The sequence below is a fragment of the Narcine bancroftii genome, chromosome 1 (assembly GCF_036971445.1).
Source record: "Narcine bancroftii isolate sNarBan1 chromosome 1, sNarBan1.hap1, whole genome shotgun sequence".
In the NCBI taxonomy this organism is placed as follows: Eukaryota; Metazoa; Chordata; class Chondrichthyes; order Torpediniformes; family Narcinidae; genus Narcine; species Narcine bancroftii.
Genome location: NC_091469.1, coordinates 4,033,030 through 4,054,042, shown reverse-complemented (window position 1 = coordinate 4,054,042; position 21,013 = coordinate 4,033,030). Strand labels below are relative to the sequence as shown.

Genomic DNA, 21,013 nt, shown 5'->3' with positions numbered 1-21,013 from the left:
GCCTTGGGACGGGCTAAAACCAACAGGGCTGGCAAGTCGGCCAAGATATAGCCTCCATCCTGAACATGATAGAAATTTCATGCGGTCATTTTTTGAGTGTGGAATTAGCGATGAGAGATATATCAGAGAAGTTAATGGAAATTAAAGAAGTTGTGGAAGACAAATGAACGAATGACTCATTCAGAGGCCAAATTGGACAAAACAAAAGACAGGCTGAAGGCATTGAAGAAAAAGCAAAAATATGAGACACAGAAAAGACAGGACTGATAGACAAGATCAACCTTATGGAAAATTTTAGCAGACATAACAAAGTAAAAATCATTGGACTGAGAGAAGGAATATTGGGAAAAGACGCAGTGAGTTTCTTTGAAACATGAATCCCACAAAAAAGTTAAATACAAAGCTGCAAATTGAAAGGGCTCACCAGACCTTAGGACCCATAAGAACTGGTGAACAGCAACCACGACTTTTAAGTTACTGGGAAAGAAATGTGATCTTGGGAGAAGCATATGAATATTCAAAAAAATAATAATGGCCCATTAGTGGTGGACAATGCAAAAGTAATGTTTTTCCAAGATTTCAGCCCTGCCTTGGTCAAATAAAGAAAGGAATTTGACGAGGTAACGAGATAACTGCAAGCTAAAACTTTAAATATTCAATGATTTATTCAGCCATGCTCAGGGTGGCTGTCTCAGAAGGTAATCAACGTGGAAGAATATTTAAGAAAGTTATTAAAATATTAAAGTTGCCATAAACCACAAGTGGTGTTCCCCTTGAGTAGATTGACGAGACAGATGTCCCCATCACCGGATCTTTTAATTTAACATTTGAACTGCTGGTGAAGATAATAAGAAGGGATCCAGATATAAACGGCTTCAAAGTCAGGCTAGAACTCAGTCTATTTGCCGATGATGTGCTATTGTACCTATCAGAACTGGCTAAATCTTTGGAAAAATTACAAGTAACACTAGAAAAATATGGAAGAATATCAGGCTACAAAATAAATATGGATAAAAGTGAGGTAATGCCATCAACACATTCTGCATATGAAAGATATCAAAAAGGAAGTAAATTTCAATGGAAGACGGATGGAATAAAATATCTTGGAATAGCAACTGACAATAATTTGCAAAATCTGCACAAACTAAATTATATTCCTCTTCTTGGGAATATAGAAAGAGACCTACAGAAATAGAGAAACTTAACGATTACTTTGGTGGGAAGGGTTAACTGCATTAAAATGAAAGTGATGCCAAAATGGCCTCACTTTCATGCACGACCACTTAGCATGTAAAACACTTCCTGTCTCAATCCAACATCTGAAACACATCTCTGAAATTTCGGCTTTTGATCTGTAACTTTTGTGGGCTAAGATATAATTGGTGTAAAAAAAAATTATACTGAACCAATCCATATCTTTCATTTATAATTGATGTTATACTATCCATACACCAATCAGACCAAAATCTTTCTGATATTTCAACACCTAAAGGTATTTGCAATACCTTTTTCCAATCGCTGCCTATTCTGTTACCCAAAAACTTTAAGCTACTAAATAACCATATCAGACAGTTCCTATTAAATAATAGGGTACCAAGAATTGGAAAATATGAAAGTGCAAAATCAGGTTCACAGAGGTCAAGAAAGAGATGGGAGTCAGATTTAGGTGTTGAAATATCAGAAAGATGTTGGTCTGATTGGTGTTTGGATAGTATAACATCAATTATAAATGAAAGATATGGATTGGTTCAGTATAATTTTTTTTACACCAATTATATCTTAGCCCACAAAAGTTACAGATCAAAAGCCGAAATTTCAGAGATGTGTTTCAGATGTTGGATTGAGACAGGAAGTGTTTTACATGCTAAGTGGTCGTGCATGAAAGTGAGGCCATTTTGGCAAGAAATCGCAGAAAAATTAACCAGGACAACATGAGTGTGCTTCATGGGCAACTCAGAGTTATATCTGTAATGTAATTTCATGGAAATTACAAATTGACCAAATATCAAACCTCATTTATACAAATAGCCCTGGTGGTAGCAAAAAAATGCATCGTGATCACTTGGAAGTCCGACTCCCCTCTATTTATAGCACGATGCACTGGGGAAATGAACAGCTGTACACCTATGGAAAAAAAATCATGTATAACTAAAAGAATATGACATTTTTGGAAAGTTCTGGCAGCCATTCCATAGGGGCCAAGATACAGTAATAAAAGGAACAAAAAAGGGTATAAAAGTAACTATTATATATTTTAAAACATAGTTTCCTCAACTGTACTCTAAATACTTAAAATATATGTAACCTCTAATGGTGAATGGACCTGTATATATCGAAGGGGAAGAGGAAGGTACTGTTTTGTTTGTTGTGTGTGTGAGAAAAAAGTTTATTATATTGTATATTTAAAATGTCACCGTATAAATTTTGAAAAAAATCAAAAAAATTCAAAAAAAGAAAATGGAGGGAGAAACAGTAATTTGGAACATAATTTCCATGTGCAGTGGAATAATTGCTAAAAACAGAACAATATGAATCTTGCACAGATTAGAAGATTGCTTTCATCGATTTTTCATGATTTTGATTAGAATTTTTTTGTCTTGAGTATTTCAGACATTTTGATAGCGTGCAAGCTGAACTTTTGAAAATAAGTCACGTAATTTACATTGAATTGGATTACAATTAAACTTCTGGCAATTAACCACAACTTTTCACTTGTGGCCAAAGCATTATTAACTGATTAATTTGTTGCTTGGTTACTGTGGAACAAATAATTTCCAAAAACAGGCTACTTTTAGTTCTATGTCCTGGTGTCTTGTTTTTCCATCATAACATCTAAATCTATTAATATCTGCAGAATACAATCAACAAGGCTTCATACTAAATGGTTCCTATGAGAATGAATTGTGTTGAAATATCTAATTCTAGCCACTAAGTGTCATTAGAGATGAGGAGATTCAAAATGACAGAAATACTCCACAACAGAAATAATGTGTTTCTAACTAGGAAATTATTGATGTGCTTACCAGAACAAGAAAAAAAAAATCAATAAAAGCAATTTTATAAACTTCAAATTCTTTAATTTTTAAAGCAATCATATGACTGCACTCTGGAATTCTCTTCCAAACTTCTCTGCATTCCAAATACAATCAGCAGTCAGGCAGCTGCTCCACCCACCAAGTTTCTCCAGCAGATTGTTTACGGCTTCAGATTCCAGCATATGCAGTATCCTGTCTCCACTCTGCAATCCTCTAGCTCTCGTTCTCTCAACTTTCAAAGATTCTTTCTTTCAAATGTCTTTTGGCTCCTCTCCAAATTCACCTACTCGAAGTCCCTGGGTTTTGCTAAATAAAGTAATAGATGTGTCCACTACTATACTGTTTAGTTATCTAACAATTCAAGTAGAGAGTGGGACATCTGTCCCTTCAAGACCAGCTTGGCTTTCATTGAGTACATAACTGATCACCTACTTCAGCTCGATTTTCTTATGTTCTATCCACCACTACTTCATATCCAGAAACCTATCAATTTGTTTAAAATGAACTCAGCATTCACAGCCCTGTGGAACAGAGTATTCTAAAGATTCATCATTCACCAAGAGAGGAAATGTCTCCTCATCATAGGTCTGTGGCCCACCCCTTATTTTGAAAGTTTGACTTCTAGTTTTAGAATCTTTAACTGGGGAAGCATCCTCTCTCCTCTCACTCATTGTTGCCAAGTAAGATTCAATTACATTACCTCTCATTCTTTTAAACTCTGGAGCAAATAGGCCCAGTTTACTCGATCTCTCATCTTTGGCTCACTATTGGTTAATATTCTGAGAGAGTCAAAGATGAGAAACTTTTAAAAAAAAATTATATTGATATAACTAACTCTGGACCTACAAGACACCAAAAAAAATGTCATTGGAATTTCCTATACAAGGACAACTCACTCAGAAGGAAATAAAACAGGAAGAACCCAGTTCACTTAATCTTTTTTTAGAATTTTGGCATACCGCACGGTAACAGGCCCTTTTGGCCTACACCCAATTGACCTACAACCCTGGTACTTTTTTTTGAAAGGCGGGAGGAAATCGAAGCCCCTGGGGAAAACCCACACAGACACGGGGAGAATGTACAAATTCCTTACAAACCCCGGTCCCAATCGTTGGCACTGTAGCAGCTTTGGTCTAACCGCAATACTAATCGTGCAACCCTCATACAAGAAGTCTGCAGATGCTGTAAAACTGGAGCAACACACAAATTACTTTCTTTGTTCAGTGCAAGCCATACAAGAATTCTCAAAAATTAAGCCAGAACACTTTAACAATTATTTCTCATTCCTTTTCAAGCATGAACAACAATGTTTGATTGATTTTGAAAATGTAATATTCCCAGTTGATGTGTCTAACTTTGACAAAAGGTAGCATACCTAATTTATGAAGATTACTTAGATAAATTGTCAGGAAGCACACATTTCCCTAAATTACCTGCACAGTAATGGCTTTATCAAAATCTTCATGTTTCTTGATGAGCGCTTCCACACTGTCCAGGGAATCACCTTTGTCATCACTGGCCAAGAATGCTTCACGTGCAGCCATCCAATTCTCAGCTTGTTCACAGTCGCGGTTAAACAACTACCAAAGGTAAAAGGAACTATAAGGAAACGCAACTTATGACAGAGTTGATAATACACCCATTCCCAAAACCCATTCTCAGCTGGGAATGCAGATGTGATGAATTAACCCAACAATACCAGAACACCACAATAATTTTCTTTTGACAAATTCTCATGAGATTAATTAGCTAATTAATTCTATGGAATTTTTTTTTTTAAATTACACTTGCAGCACAGTAACAGTCCCTTCTGGCCCACAAACCAATAAGACCATAAGATATAGGAGCAGAAATAATTTATTTAGCCCACCGAGACGCCCTGACATTTAATCATGAGCTGATCAATGTTCCCAATCAGCCCCACTGCCCGGCCTTTTCATAACATTTGCTGCCCCGGCTAATCAAGAACTTATCAATCTCTGGCTAAACCCCCCAAATCCACCAATTAACCTACAACCCCCATACATTTTGAAGGGTTAGAGGAAACCCATGCAGACATGGGAAGAACATACAATCTCCTTACAGACAGCACCAGATTTGAACCAAGGTCGCTGATGCTATAATAGTGTCACGCTAACTTCCACACTAACTGTGTTGCCCAATGAATAAAACTGGCTATGGAACTCTGAAGATCTGATGCCACTTCCAAATACATAAATATCTACTTTCTGAAACAACATTATAGTTTTGTGTGCTTTTGAACGTTTATAAAATCTACTATCACAAATCTGCTGGCACCAAATTAATTGGAGAGTATGGGTAATTAATTTTAGGGTTTTAATAAAGTTCAGGCATAAATAGGAAAAAATCAACTTGAGTACCAAGCAATAAGAGGACAAACATGCCCCACAATAAGTGTGGAGACAGCAACCAGAAGATATAGATCTGAAATGTACCACACAAAATGTTGGAAGTAGATAAAATAGAAATTGTTCAAAGGAACAATCTACTTCCTTCAATTTTTGGAAGAAACATGAACTGTATGATTAATTTGATGGGTCATCAAAAGAGCCAAAACATATACAAATGAATCAAAAACACAGACTTAAATTCTGCACTATCGGACAACAAATTTTCATGCAAATGATGGAAGATTTCTGAAGATATTCAAGAGACACTAAGGGATACCACATTTCATAAATGGATGTCAGTGAGGCTGAACAGACATTCACGTTTGTAGTTCACATTTTATTGAATCTGCTCCTTGACAAAACTTCATAATCCTAATATAGACTGCACTTTCTATTTGCATTATTTTAGTTGTCCTATTGGATTACTTTTTAAAACACATCATCTGAAAAAATAATCCTATTAAAAGGGAGTAAAGAAATGACATTCTTCATTTCCTATATAAGCTAAATAATCTCCTCCAGCAATGATGTCATGCAATGCGAAGCAATGAACATGATTCTAAATATGAGACAATCAAAATTTACTTTTCCCACTAACTTAAATATTAACTGAATTCTTAGCCACAGCAGCAAAAATTCTGCACAAATTTAGTGATTAACGACTACTAGGTAATTACCTGAAAATATGGGCTCATTACCTGCAATTCCAGACATTGATCCAACATCATTCTGCGCTGGATCCAGGCTTTCTCCAAGTCTGCACGCTCACGCTCCAAGATATCCAATTTCTCCCTAATTTCAGGGCAAGCGTAGTGTCCACGAGCTAAGAGCTGGTGTCCAAACTGTTCAAATGCCTGGAACGTGCCTGCCCTAGCATCAATCTCAGTACGATGTTCCTATCGAAAGGGGAGAGCAAGAGAATAGATATATATTTCTTGTATAAAATTATTTCAGTTTGGATTTCTCCAATCAGCATTTTACCTGAACACCAGAAACATGCATACTCTATGAAATCAGAAAGTGCATAAATTCCTGCATATTATTGCATCCAATGGGTGCAATAATATGAAATCTCTAACTAACAAAAGGAATGGAGAATCAAAAACATTAGCAATATAATGACATATTTCTCAGAAAGGGACTTGTTAAAGTTTTATTTTTAAAAAGAGAAAGTTACCATTTTTGTGGACTGTTGACAGTGCAAAGCTCTCTAGTAGTCTTTTCTTTGGCAATGTAGCTATCTTTCATAACTATGGCAAGGTAAATCAGGAAAGAATATTTACAGATCTACCACATTAGAAATGTTTGAAAAGGATGATTCTTACTACAACCTTACTGAACATTTAACTTGGGTTCCAACCCAATGCTTGTGCAATAAGGATATTTCATATTATTGTTAAACCATGATATTAATGTTAATAAAGCTGGATCAGGAACAATTCTAGACATATTTGCAAAAGTTAACATTGCTTCCAATGTGTTTATGTGAAACAAACCCAATGGTGAATACATCACTGATGTAAATTATACATTTTGAACATCAAAATTTTCACCCAGAATAAATAGCTCATGTCAATTTCCACACCTGGTTTTTAACTCAACAACAAGATTACCAAGCACTAGTTAGATTTTTTATCCATCTGTTAATAAGTGTGCATCACAAATTAAATTCATCCTTTGAATAATGGAATGAAAACATTTCCAGTGATGATGTATCATGACTTTGGGGAAAAGAATCAGTTTATATTTTTTTAAATCACCTGGTGTCTCTCCAAAAGGGCTTCTGCTCCTGTTACATCCTTGGCAAGTTCCTCTGAAGACACCAATCCTCGAATTCCATTTATCCACGACATAAGGTCTCTGTGAAAATAGAAATTGAGTGGGCTAACCATATCTTCCAAAAGCTCTTCTGCTCAAAAGAAATGTGAATGCTTACAATTCAGATACAAGCAGCACCGCAAGTTTTTTTTTCCCCATCCTCAAAGATAATTAGATGGGCCATAAACACCTACAAGTAATGTACATTGTAACAATATTAATATTTGGGGAGAATTTGTAAGATTTAGAGTAGGTCACATACATACACACATTTTAAAACCGATCTTATTTGAAAGACTGAAGAATTCACATTGCAGGATCTCTGGAGAATGTAAGCACCTTTCACAAGTAGGTGTTAATTCAATGGTCATAAAATGCTTGACCATTGTCTTGCTGGAGTCATGCTGTCTATCAGTACCCTTTCTGCAAAGTGCTCATAGAAAGGTCATTCCTGGATTTTGTTTATTTAACAACAGAGGGGAGCAGAAGAAAGAACTCCTGTTGTTTTGTTCAAGAAGGTTGGGGTTTTGCAAGACACGAGTCACATGCTCTCTTTGGAGTTTCAGTTGGAAAAGAGAGTTGAGTTAACAGCTCAGTCAGTCAGTGTATGGGACACTGACAAGTAACTGAAAAGGGCAATCCAGGGAAAACTGTTTGAAACTGATGAAAGCAAGTTCCAGAGCAGTAGATGGCTGGAAGTGCCATCTATCTGATGTTTCTCTTGAAATAAAGGAAGGAATGGAACTCTGTGGTTGCTTGAAGAAAGAGGTTACCATCTAGAAGACCCTGTTTGAAGTTGATTAAAAATAACTTTTGTTCTAAAAGCAACTTGTCTTGGTGAATGTCTATTGTTGCTGGGTTTTGGGGTCCTTTGAGCTCATAACAAACAACATCCTGTAAATTATTTTCTTTAAGATGGCAGAAAGCTTGGCATGTCTGACAAGTTATCTCATTCAAGTCATGAGTGGACTATGAAAATGAAGCAAGTTTTTAACCTTGTATAGGGCAAAAAGAAATCCAATAGCAGATTTTTCAGAAACTGTAAGATTCAACAGTCACACATCAAGCATCCAAATACACTAACAAAACTTATCAACATTTTCATACATCATTAGTTTTTAAAGTTGCACCCATTTTTGGTTATAATGCATGGGTATACAGCATTAAATAAGGAGTTAGTGAATACACTTTACTGAGAATGACTGACTGTAAACAACCATAAAGCAACAAAGAATGTTAGCAATATTAGTGTAAATTGTCACATTTGCAGTTTCAGTTCATTGATGGAGGGTTTCAGCTGTGGTAAATACAAATGTCATCGTCCCTATCATTTTCAACACATACAAATATAAAAATGCTAGTACAGTGGCTCAGCAAGATCATCTGTTGCCCCACAGTTCCAATAACCTGCATTCAATTCTAGCCTCCAGTGCCTCCTATCTAGATTTTGCACATTCGTCCAGTAACCATGTACATTTTTTCTCATATCTCAAAGACATGCAGATTCCTACATTAATTGACCTCTGTAAATTACACCCGTGCCTGTGAGTGATGAAATACAAGGAATGGTGAGAGTGACAAGGGAAAAATATTAGTACAAAATTACTTCCATGATGAAAAGATACACCTCAGGAATACAAAGCCCAAGCTGGATGACCACCCAAGTACTGTGAGCAGTACCAAGTCTTTGGAACTGAATACAAACCTTAGACCGGGGTAACAGGCCATTTCAACCCACAAATCCTTTCGCCCAATTAACTTACACCCCCAGTACGTACTTATGGGCTGAGATTGCTTGTTATCATGCTGAATGTTTAAATTTAAAATAAAAAGGATGGCCACCCCTGCCTTAGACAATGCACAAAAAACTTACCTGTATGAAATCTAACGTTTAAATTATGACAAACCACACAAACTGAGGTCAAATTCTCTTGAAATTAGAAGGTTAAAGCTGATTTTTTTTTTGTGTATTAAGGGGAATTAATACAGAGAGAAAACTTTTATCTCATTTAGGGGATCTATCATTGAACATCATAATTAAACATTTAGAGCTATGCATTTCAGGTAATATTTAATAAGTAATACATTGAGAGTTCATTGTCATATACACAAGTACAATGTATATAGATGCACTGAAATTCTTACTTGCTGCAGCTAAATAGGTACACAAGATACGCCAACTATAAATGTGTATGTTGAAAATAATAGCTTGCCCACAGTTTGAAATTTCCTCAAATGACAATTGTTGCTAGGTCAAATATTACTTTTAATTCAATAGATTTTCATCAATCAAAGGATTTTAAGAGCTACGTGGCAAATCTGAAGTCGGGTCTCACACACATTAATCACTACCTTGCTTACTAAAGGAAAAGGTTTGTGGGGACTAAATAGCACATTCCTGCTCCCAAAATTGTTTTAAGAAAACTTAACATTTTATACTTACATCCTTCCTCCAAAAACAGGTATAAGCTAAATCCCAGTGCATGAATGTTATTTTAGTGAAGATAGGCACTTAAGAGTCAACCAAAGGGCCATTATATAATTACTAGAAGCAAAGGGAAATTTGTAGCATGCTACAGTTCGGTGCTCCAGTTGTAATTCCACTGAATTTTATGTATTGTTAAGAAGTTTAGCCATTCTCAATGGGGGAACTCCTCCCACCAACCCGTGGCCACAGCACATTTAAGGAAGGCCATGGAGTGAAATGATAAAATATTGCTTTTTTTAATGTTGTTGGTAGGAGAGAATTACAGAAGAAACCAACTAAATTTGACCACTTCATAGGGAAGGGGGCCCACAATCTTTGAACAAACTTCTAAAGGAGCCCACAGCCAAAAAATAGTTGCAAATGGCTGAACTCAAGTGACACTACATTACCTGAAATCACTCAAGAAACGCTGCAGGTCATGAGAATCATTCAGTTTTCCTTTACGCTGGTCAGCACGCTCTACCAGGTTAGTCCAGGCCTGATTCAATTCTGTACATTTTTCTTGGACATCCTCCACTGACTCAGGATGAGACTGAATCAGTCGGTTTGCAGTTTCTCCCAGTGAATTCACCTACATTCAACAATTAAAATTCAGACAGGTGAAAAATCCCATGAAGTAAAATGAAACTTTGGACCAGGAACTGATACATCAGGCTACATCTCTGCATCTTTCTTTGGCCAATTCATCTACATTTTTCTGAAATTGGATTAATGCCTCCTAGTAAATGGGGATGTCATCAACACAAGTATGCTGAAGATACTTCTAAAGAAACACTAACTGAACAAATAGGAATATCTTCAGATTCCACAAGAATGTAATATTCATTCTGTAAAGATTCCAGCATGGTTTATTTGATTTTTTAAAGTATAATTAAATTCATACAATTTTGAAAGATTTAAATGCATTTTACTAAACAGCCTGCCATTGGCCATGGCAGCAAAAACCATTTCCCAGAAGTATTAGAGACTATGACATTTTATAAATATCAAAATCACAGCTCACCTTATCTCCCAAAGCAGCAAGGTCCCTTTCAAATCCTTCATGTTTGCGCTGCAGAGCTTGAACACTTGCAAGGTCATGTCCATAATTATCAGTGTTCAGAGCTTGGTTTTTCTCTTCAATCCATTCTTTAGTTTCATCAGCATCTCTGCATAATATTAATATGACTATTTAAAATCATTATTAATTATTTACTCGTACATAAATAACTGTAAAGTAAATGTTATTACATTTTTAAAAATACAAATACAAAATACAAATTGATTTGTATTTAGAAAAAGAGAAATAGAACCAAACCCATTTATTTTCTGAATTTCAATACTTTTAATCTAACAGTTACTAACCTGTGGAATCTCTGTACCTCATGTGCACTTCCCAAAATCTGGCTGCGTTCTTCAGCCAGTTGTTGCAGTGATTTCCAGCGTTCATTCAGTTCCTGAGAAAAAGGATATATACGTGTCAACCAAGTCTACGCAGTTTAAGGATTAAATTCTCCCAAATTTGAACCATGTTTTATCTAGACATTTCCACTAGATCTTCTACTTCATAATCACAGGATACTGAAATTGATTATTGTTCTGGTTTTATCATCTTCATTTGATGTAGGAAATTAAAGGTAGGGGCAAGGTGTGGAGATGAACCGAAAGGTGAAGAAAAATTTTAATGGGAACTTCAGCGTAGGCCTTTAAATGAGAAGCTGTCTTCAAACCACTGGATAGGACCTCCTTCAATGAATGAGGGTCTATTCCAGGGGTGGCAAGCTGTAATGTACAGCTTGAGGAGATATGTTGGCCGAGTCAGGAATCGTTCTAGCCATTGCTCACAAGGGTGCTGTTAGTGGGGGTGGCCTGAGTGGCTATGTTGCGGGCAGTGAAATTAGCAGAGTGCAAGTGTGATCCAGGCCGCCCCTCCCATCCGAGTTCTCAATGCACCGACTACGGACTTTCACCTCGTCCCCAGCCACCCACCTGTGCTCCTGATACCCCAACCACGGACTTGCCTAGGCCCTGGCTTCCCCCCATTTGTGTTCCCAATGCCCAAAACTCAGACTTACCACCCAGACCTGGCCAGCCATCTGCCATCCAAGCTCCTGTTCCCCCAAACGCAGACTTACAAATCAACACAGGACAGAGCTAATTTGTACAGCCTTGACAATGTATCACCCGGATTTTAAACGACTTACAGCCAAGATGGAGTCTCTCAATAGTCAGTCAGGATTGTGAAACTATTTGGTTTTTATATGTGTACTTTTTTATCATTGAAGTTAATACAAATTAGCAGTTTAGAAATTACATACATGAATAATTATTGTACATGTATTTCTTAATATTTATATAAAATGTTTGTAACAAAATGCACATGTAAGAGTAAAAACGTATACATAATATTTCTTCATGTCTTGTGGTTCTCAAAACATCGGGAGTTTATCAAATGTAACTTTTATGTTACGCAAGTTTGGCCATCCCTGGCCTATTGTGTTCATGAGAATCAAAGTCTCCATCCATACTCATTCTCCATTTATCTGCACTGAATACTCAGACCAAATAGTCATGTACACTGCTTAATGCAGTCTAGTAATATCATGTGGGGCAATCAGCTACATCATAAACTCACGTGTACACTGTGAGAATGTCTAGGAGCTTATATTTGTCATAGTCCTTATCATAGAAATGCTCTTACATTTTATCCTTAAACATTTCTTTCTCAGCATCTCCAGCCTTGAAATAGTTATTGCTCAAAATTACTATATTGCACAGAAAAGCACAATTGATGCAAAGGGTTAACTTATGATACCAAGACGTAATTTATTTATTGTGATTTATCCCAATTGAAATAACAGATACATGTTCGGAAACATTTTGCAGTACATGACTGGTTTAAAATACATGAAGTACGAGAAGAGGATGGTATTGTTACCAAGTCACAGGTGAAAGTAACTAAAATGACAGTACAACGACAGAACAACAGATCACATCAACAAACGAGTGAAATACAATGAGAAGCCTGGCATTATATGCAAAAGATATGAAAGAAAAACCTCCATCTGTTCTTACCTTAATAGCATTAAAGTTAGTCACCGCTTGTACCAAGAGTCGAGCAGACTAATTGCAACCAATGAATCACAGTAGTGGAAAACCAAACCAGCCACGATCCAGTTAGTAAAGAGAAATTAATATTAAAATTAGAAATATCCACATTTAGAACCCACAGAACATGGCATTCAAGAGATCAACATCAGTAGCGATTCATTTAGAACCCCTTTTCTGTGGACTGCAGTAGCAAATGCAGAAAGAGAAATGCGAGTTGCACCATTAACTTGTCTATATTGACAATAAAGGCTTCACGGGCCAAAGTCACAATGAATCACAAATCATAAGGCACCAGGTTAGGGTGCACACAGTGTAAAGATTAGATAAGAATGGTGAAATGTGAGCTCTTCTACAAATAAAAGTTTTTTTAAATGTTTTGTCTTTATATTTCTTAGTTCTATTTTTTAGTTATATTTCTTGGAGACAAATAGAAAATATAAAATTGGCTTAAATTTATAATAAAGTAAGATATTATGCAGGGATTAGCCTCTTAATATGATACTCAACATTTGTAAACAATTTTTAGCCATAAATCAAATTAGCCAAACACTGAGATCATGTCCACCATCACTAGACATATTAGCATGTTCCAGTGATGGTCACGAGATAGCTATAAATTTACTTCCTTTATAACGAGAATAAAAATTAAACTAAAAATATGTCAACCAAGTAAATGGGGAAGTCAAAAAGGACTCCCACACCTAATGAAGCAACATCACAAATTGCTTTGACTGAATGCTTTATTTAAATACAACAGTAACAACAAAAAAATTCTGAGAGGACAACAGAGCTGCAATCAAGGCAGAGAACAGAAAGGAACCATTAAGGCTAAACTGATCCATGATCCACATGAACCATCACCCACTCCTCTTCATGAAAACCCATCAGCATAATTTTTTTCCTCCTTGTGTATTTATCTATCATCTCTGATCTCTATTGTTTGTAACAAACATTCCCTGTAGCAGTATTTAAACTTTAAATCTGTAGAGCAGCACACATATCAACATCCATGCTGAAAAAATTGTGTTAAAAGGACAAAAGGATTATTCATAAAAATTGTATAATGCGCTTATGTGAACAGGATTTTTTCACAACAAATGAGAAATTATTAGTAAGAAGTCATTGAAAATCCAGTTTTTAAAAAGCACGAGTTTGTAATCATGTCTAAGAATGACTGCTAAACATTTTGGAATGATGGTGTAATTCTTGATTATGTAAGAAGTAAATCTCAAAATTCTGTAGACACCATGGTTGAAGTAAAAACACAAAATGCTGGAGAAACTTATCAAGTCACACAGTGTCCTTTATGCAGCAACAGTAAAGATACAGAACAGACATTTAGGGCTTGAGCCCTTCATCACAGCATGAGAAAATGCCAGCAGGCTTCTGAACAAAAAAAGGGGGCTGGGGGAGAGGGGAAGAGAAAGGAGAAGGGGTGGTGGCAAGACAAGAGATGATAGGTGGAGAAAGGAAGGAAGAGACAGCAACAATGAGGGTGAGGAGAGATGGCTGGGTGGGTAGAAGAACTGGAAAGATGGGGAGGAGGGAGGGGGGAAGGAAGGTGAGCAGGTTTAGTGGAAACCAGTAAAGTCAATGTTAATACCATCTGGCTGGAGAGTGCCCAGATGGAAAATAAGGTGTTCTTCCAATTTGCAGGTAGTCTGGGTGAGATAAGACACAAGGCCTTGGACAAACATGTGAGCACGGGAGTGTGACTTGGAATTGAAATGGTTGGCCACTGATGTTGCGAATGGAGAGGAGATGCTGAGTGAAGCGATCTCCCAATCTATGACTGGTCTCTCCGATGTAGAAAATGCCACAAAAGGAATACTGGATGCAGTAAATAAGTCTTCTGGATGTACAAGTGAAGTGTTGCTTCATTTGAAAGGCCTGTATGGGACCCCGGACCATAGTGAGGGAGGAGCTGTGGGTGTAAGTGTTGCACCTCTTGCAGGCACAGGGAAAGGTGCCGGGGATGGGAAGGAATGAGTGCACGAGGGAACAGTTCCCGTGGAAGGCCAAAAGGGGAAGATAAGGAAAAATGTGACGCTTACTACAGGATCCCACCTCAGACACATTCTCCCCTCTTGGCCTTCTGCAGGGACTGCTCCCTCCACGATTCCCTCAAGCCAGAAATGTCAGTTATGTATCGTTACCATTGCTACATAAAGGACACTGTTTGATCTGCTGAGCTTCTCCAGCATTTTGTGATTAAGAGATTTGCCCAAAGAGTTGTTAACTCTTCCTGTAGAAATTATACCATAACCACCTCCCAATAGAACTTTGCATTCCAATGAAAGCAAATGAGAATTGAAAATTATAAGAATAAGAAAATTCTGTCAAACGGCAAACAGAAGCGTCTTTACTTTTATCAGTATAGCAATTTAACGATCAATAAGCTGATTTCATTGAAAATTTGATAGAAAATATGCAAGACCAGTCCAAAAGAATAAAGAAACCCACTATTTTTTGTTTAGTGACCTGGGGCAAAGCTGGGAGAAAAGATTAAAATTCAAAATGAATATGAGCTGGTTGAATTACAACTACTGATGTTCTCTGGAAATTGAAAGAATACTACAAATCAGATGGTTTTTCAGGGAAGTCACATTGATACAGTACACAAAGCTGCTGGAGAAACCAAGCAGGTCATTCTGCATCTATAGGAACCAAAAGCAGTTAGCAATTCGAGCCTGGGCTTGAAAAGGAAACTCATACCTTCCATGGTGATGCAGTTTTTGTATCAGTTTCATCCTGTGGATACAAACATTGCAAGCTTTTATTTTACAGAGAAAATGTAGAAAATAAAATTTAAGAAAATAGGCATACAAATGAACGCTGTCATTATGGCAACATGGCATAAATCAATTGAACAAGGTAAAAAGAACAGTGGGTGTTTTCATTCAAATATCTTCTAACACTATTTTTTTTTAAACTTTATTTAAAGAGAAAAAACACAACATACAGTCTAGTAATCATCAAAAATTTATTTTACAAAGATATATATATATATATATAAAAAACGAGAATGAAAATACTCAAAAAAACACCAGAAAAATAAAAGAAAAAAAAAGAAAAAGAAAATTAAAAACCCAAACCCACCCTCCCACGCCTTCAGCCAGCTCCCTTAAGAGGGAGCCAAAAATACAAATTATATATAAAAAATTATAAATGTTAAGAACAATTCAAAGTATATCTAAATGCATATATTCCATATACGAAGACTATTTACTAACAAAAAAGGAATAATCATTATTATGTAAATTATAGGTAATTTTTTCCATAACAATACAAGTTTTCAATTCATTAAGCCAACATAGTATATTAATCTCTGTATTATCTTTCCAATTACTCACAACACATTTACGCGCTACTGGTAACACCAAACGTACAAAAGCAATTTGAATTTTATCCAAACCCAATCCCCTCAACGAAATCAAATTACCCAACAAAAAAATAGTTGGGCCTAATGGTAATGCAAGGTTATACAATTTTTCCAAAACTACTTTAATTCCTTGCCAGAATGGATGAACTTTAACACAAGTCCAAACAGCATGTAAAAAAGTTCCAATACATGAATCACATCTAAAACATAAGTCTGAATTACTAAACCTATATTTTTTCAGTTTCTCCAGAGTCAAATATAATTGATGTAAAAAATTATAATTAACCATTCCATATCTTACATTAGTCAATTTGATTACATTGCCCTGACACATATCCGCCCAATCATCTTCAGGAAAAATAAACACTAAATCACTCTCCCATTTAAGTTTAGATTTTTCCCAATCCGGTTTATCCATATTATCTTGTAACAAATTATACATAACCGAAATATAACCCTTCTTTGGTGCAGAGGAAATCAAAGACTCAAATCTCGACAAAGTAGGTAAATTCATCTCTCTACCATAATTATCCTTTACCAAGGCTCTAAGTTGGTTTTTCACAAACAAAGAACTTACAGATATCTCAAATCTCTCTCTCAATTGATTAAAAGAAATTGTCCCTCTTCAAAACAATCCTGTATTGTCTTTATACCCTTAAAATCCCAACTCTTTAAATAATTATTAAACAGTGAAAAAGAAATAAGCCGATGGAGTTAAAATTGATAATTTATCTTTTGATCCCAAAACACTATTTTTTAAAATCCAGATCTTTAATAAATGTTTCAATACCGGCATATAATATTCCTGTAGCAAATTCAAGTTCCAACAAAATATAAATTCATGTACCTTAACCTCAGAAATACATGCCATTTCCACCTTAGCCCAGCTAGGAGGTTAATCTAGATCCATCAACCTGCTAATAAACTTCAATTGGGCCACTTCATAATAATTTTGAAAATGTGGTAACTGAAGTCCACCTAACACATATTTCCATGTAAGTTTATACAATGCCATTCGAGCTAATTTACCTTTCCATAAAAACTCCCGCACTACCTTATTTAAATCCTGAAAAAAACCTTTTGAAAGTAAACAAGGTATTGACTGAAATAAATATTGAATTCAGGGGAAAATATTCATTTTAATACAATTGACTCTACCAACCAAAGTTAATGGAAGATCTTTCCACTTCATCAAATCTGCTTTAATCCGTTTTAATATAGGAACATAATTTAACTGATACAATAACTGATAATTAACATCTACAAACACACCTAAATATTTAATTTTATTTGTCCACCTTAATTTTGTAATAATTTTAAATTCTGAATAATCTCCCATTCCAACTGGTAAAATTTCACTTTAATCCCAATTAACTTTATATCCTGATAATTCTCCAAATTTCAACAAACAGTCTTTTAACTGCTTCAATGACCATTCTGGTTCCATCAAATGTATCAATATATCATCTGCAAATAAATTAATCATATTCTTCATTCACAACCTTCATCCCTCTAATTTCATAATTTTGTCTAATAGTCTGAGCTAAATGGATCAATAGCCAACGCAAATAAGGCTGGTGACAATGGACAGCCCTGTCAAGTTAAACGAGTCAACCTAAATGATAAAGAAATCTGACCATTTGTCACCACCTTGGCAATCGGGTTTGTATATAAAGCTTTAACCCGACCAATTAAAAAAAGGGCCAAATTTAAACTTTTATAACACCTTAAATTTATTAAAAATATAAAAAATAAAAAAAAATAAAAATCGCACTCAACCCTATCAAAAGCCTTTTCTGCATCTAGTGCAATCATCATAGGATGGTTAGGCTGCTTTCGGTATGCATTGACCTAAGTAATTAATCGAAGAATATTATCTAATGCATTTCTGTTCTTAATGAAACTTGTTTGGTCAGTATGTATCAACTTAGGTAAGTACGTAGCAAGTCTATTGGCTAAAACTTTAGCTATAATTTTATAATCTACATTTAATAAAGAAATAGGTCTATATGAAGAAACTTTTAATGCATTTCTTATCTTTTTTTGGAATAACAGTTATTAAAGCACTTGAACAAGATTCCGGCAACTTTTCTTCTTCAGTAACTTGTTTTAACACATCTCCAAATATATTAGATAAATCATCATAAAACAAATTATAAAATTCCACAGGAAATCCATCATCCCCTGGGGACTTTCCATTTGGCATTTCCTGTATAGATTCCTTGATTTCAAAATCTGTAAATGGAGATTCCAATTCCTGAATATCTTTCTCATCTAATACCGGTAACCTTAATTTAGATAAATAAGATCCAATAGAACCATTATCCTGATTCCCCTCAGAAGTATATAATTTTTGATAGAATGAATAAAACTGATCATTAATTTCCTGAGGCTTATGTAATTATTGAATTATTGAAAGAGGGATATTGTCTTATATTAAAAAAAAAATGAAAATTGATATTACCTTTTTACAAGAAACACATTTGACCAAAAAGGAACATTTGAAATTGAAAAGAGAATGGGTTGGACATGTGTTTTTTTCTTCTTTTAATTCTAAGGCAAGAGGGGTGGCAATTTTGATTCATAAAAATTTACCATTTGGATTGGAATCTTCAGAGGGAAATGTAGGTAGAGTTTTACGAGTGAATTTTAAAATTTTTGCTGAATCTTGGACTTTGCTTAATCTTTATGCGCCTAATATAGATGATGAGCGATTTATTTCAGAAGCTTTTTTTATTGTTAATTCAAGCTAATGAAAATATTTTAGTTGGGGGAGATTTTAATTGTGTTTTGGAACCTTTATTGGACAGAAACCCGAAGAGTATAAGGAAATCAAAGACAGCAATACAAATCAATGCATTGATGAAAGATTTAAATCTGGTAGATATTTGGAGAAAGGTTAATCCTACAGAGAAAGATTTTTCTTTTTATTCATCACAACATGATTCGTTTTCTAGGATTGATTTTTTTTGGTATCAGCCCACCTACAGGGTAGAGTATTACAAGCTGAATATAAAAGTAGAGTTCTATTAGACCATTCATTATTACTTTATTCCTGTGAAAGTTCAGAAATGGTACGTTTGTCATATAGATGAAGGTTTAATGCAATGTTATTGAAAAAAACCAGAGTTTGTTACTTTTGCTAAAGAGCATATCTTTTTATTTTTGACTGAGAATATTAATTCTGTGGATAGTCATTTTGTAGTATGGGACACATTAAAAGCTTATTTGAGGGGACAGGTTATTAGTTGTTCTACAAAAGTTAAGAAACAATATATGGCAGAAAGTTTAATGTTGGAAAATCAGATTGCTGAGTTAGAGAAAGGTTTTCAGAAGGATGTGACCAAAGACAAAAAAGCTGCATTAGCGAAATTGAAATTACGCTATAATACTTTACAAACTTATCAGTTTGAGCGTTTAATTAATCGATCTAAACAACATTATTATGAGTTGGGAGAACGAACTCACAAGGTACTTGCTTGGCAATTGAAAGCTGAACAGGCATCTCGGACTTTTATTGCCGTTCTAACACTATTCTGATGCAATATTTAAGTTAATACTATGTTAACATTGTGCATGTGAAATGTGACATGGTTTATGCTGAAAGATGACTGGATGAAATGTGTACCTATGGGTTCAAACTTACAACTATGGAAAATGCAATGACTATCCTTTTACTTCTTTACTTCCAATGATCTAGGTGAAGCTGCATATCACTTATACTTCTTCCAGTTGTAATGCAATCTAAAGCACATTAAATTATGCAAATCAGCTCTATTCAGACAGAAGGGTGGTCCATCAGTTTAATCTTCTGTCCCTTTGACTGCATGTACTGCTCCAAAGATGTCTCAACAATGCCTGCATAGTTACAGGTCTCAGCATCCAACAGCAAATTTAACAATTTCAGATTAACAGTTTTACTTTCTTCTCTCTCCACAAATGTTTCATCTTACTGTTTCACTTTATTGCTTTGTTTCTTTTCTTTTGTATCTAATTGCTAATTATTAAAAAAAACAGTTACCTTGACAGCTTGGTTCAGCACCCATCTTATTCCCCCACTACTCTCCACCTCTCCCTCATGCAACATTACACATATTTCCAAATGTCTAGTCAATTGGACATGCAATTGAAGTTTACAGCAACTGAACCATAAACAAAAATGTGGCCTTTGGTACCTTTGGTATTAGAAGGTCTTCACTAACATTTCCTGTTTAAAAATCGGTGTATGGACTGCAACTTTATTGCTCCACTTGTAGCCCAGAAGACAGCAGTAAGTAATACAAATGATGTTCCTATTTCATGCAATTACCTTATTTAAATATTAAGACTCATACCTTGACAACCACTGGAGCAGATGAAAGAACATGTTGTTCCTAAAATTAGAAAAAAAAGAACAAAAAAAAATCAAATTAATGGGTAACTGGTTCAAGACTCCAAATTTACCAGTGATTAAAAAAAAATCTGAAGGACATGATCATTTAATTAAAACCTCCAATGTGACAAGAGTATTTAAGATGTGTTTTGGGAAGGATTATTAGAGCAGGCTGCACACAAACATTTTCAAACACAGAATATTTGCAGAATATTTACAGAGTGCTTTTTGCAAAAAGAGCAACAAAGTTGCAGCATACAGCTTGCCTGGGAGAGCATGTGATTTTTGCAGGAAGAACAGTTTTGCTCTCAGAGATGGAGGGTGTGAAAAAGAGAGAAAGGTTCCAGATGGACAAAGCTGGCAAACTTTTGGAAGACTGTCTGGTCAAAGGATAAGACTGGTTGTCTAAAAGGTGAC

At 35.4% G+C, this 21,013-nt stretch overlaps 1 protein-coding gene across 13 annotated transcripts in view; it reads right to left on the bottom strand.

The window, feature by feature from the left end:
• sptan1 (spectrin alpha, non-erythrocytic 1) overlaps positions 1–21,013 on the bottom strand; it is a 288,463-nt gene that overhangs the window by 43,438 nt on the left and 224,012 nt on the right. For 12 of the 13 annotated variants that reach the window (XM_069918941.1, XM_069918885.1, XM_069918909.1 and 9 more), the window contains 9 exons: positions 20,559–20,597; positions 15,558–15,593; positions 12,807–12,854; positions 11,097–11,188; positions 10,756–10,900; positions 10,142–10,323; positions 7,207–7,306; positions 6,145–6,342; positions 4,469–4,615 (listed from right to left, as the gene is read on the bottom strand). In XM_069918941.1, coding sequence (XP_069775042.1) covers positions 4,469–4,615; positions 6,145–6,342; positions 7,207–7,306; positions 10,142–10,323; positions 10,756–10,900; positions 11,097–11,188; positions 12,807–12,854; positions 15,558–15,593; positions 20,559–20,597 — 987 coding nt within the window. The remainder of the gene's footprint in view (positions 1–4,468; positions 4,616–6,144; positions 6,343–7,206; positions 7,307–10,141; positions 10,324–10,755; positions 10,901–11,096; positions 11,189–12,806; positions 12,855–15,557; positions 15,594–20,558; positions 20,598–21,013) is intronic. The other variant, XM_069918916.1, reaches the window with a different exon arrangement.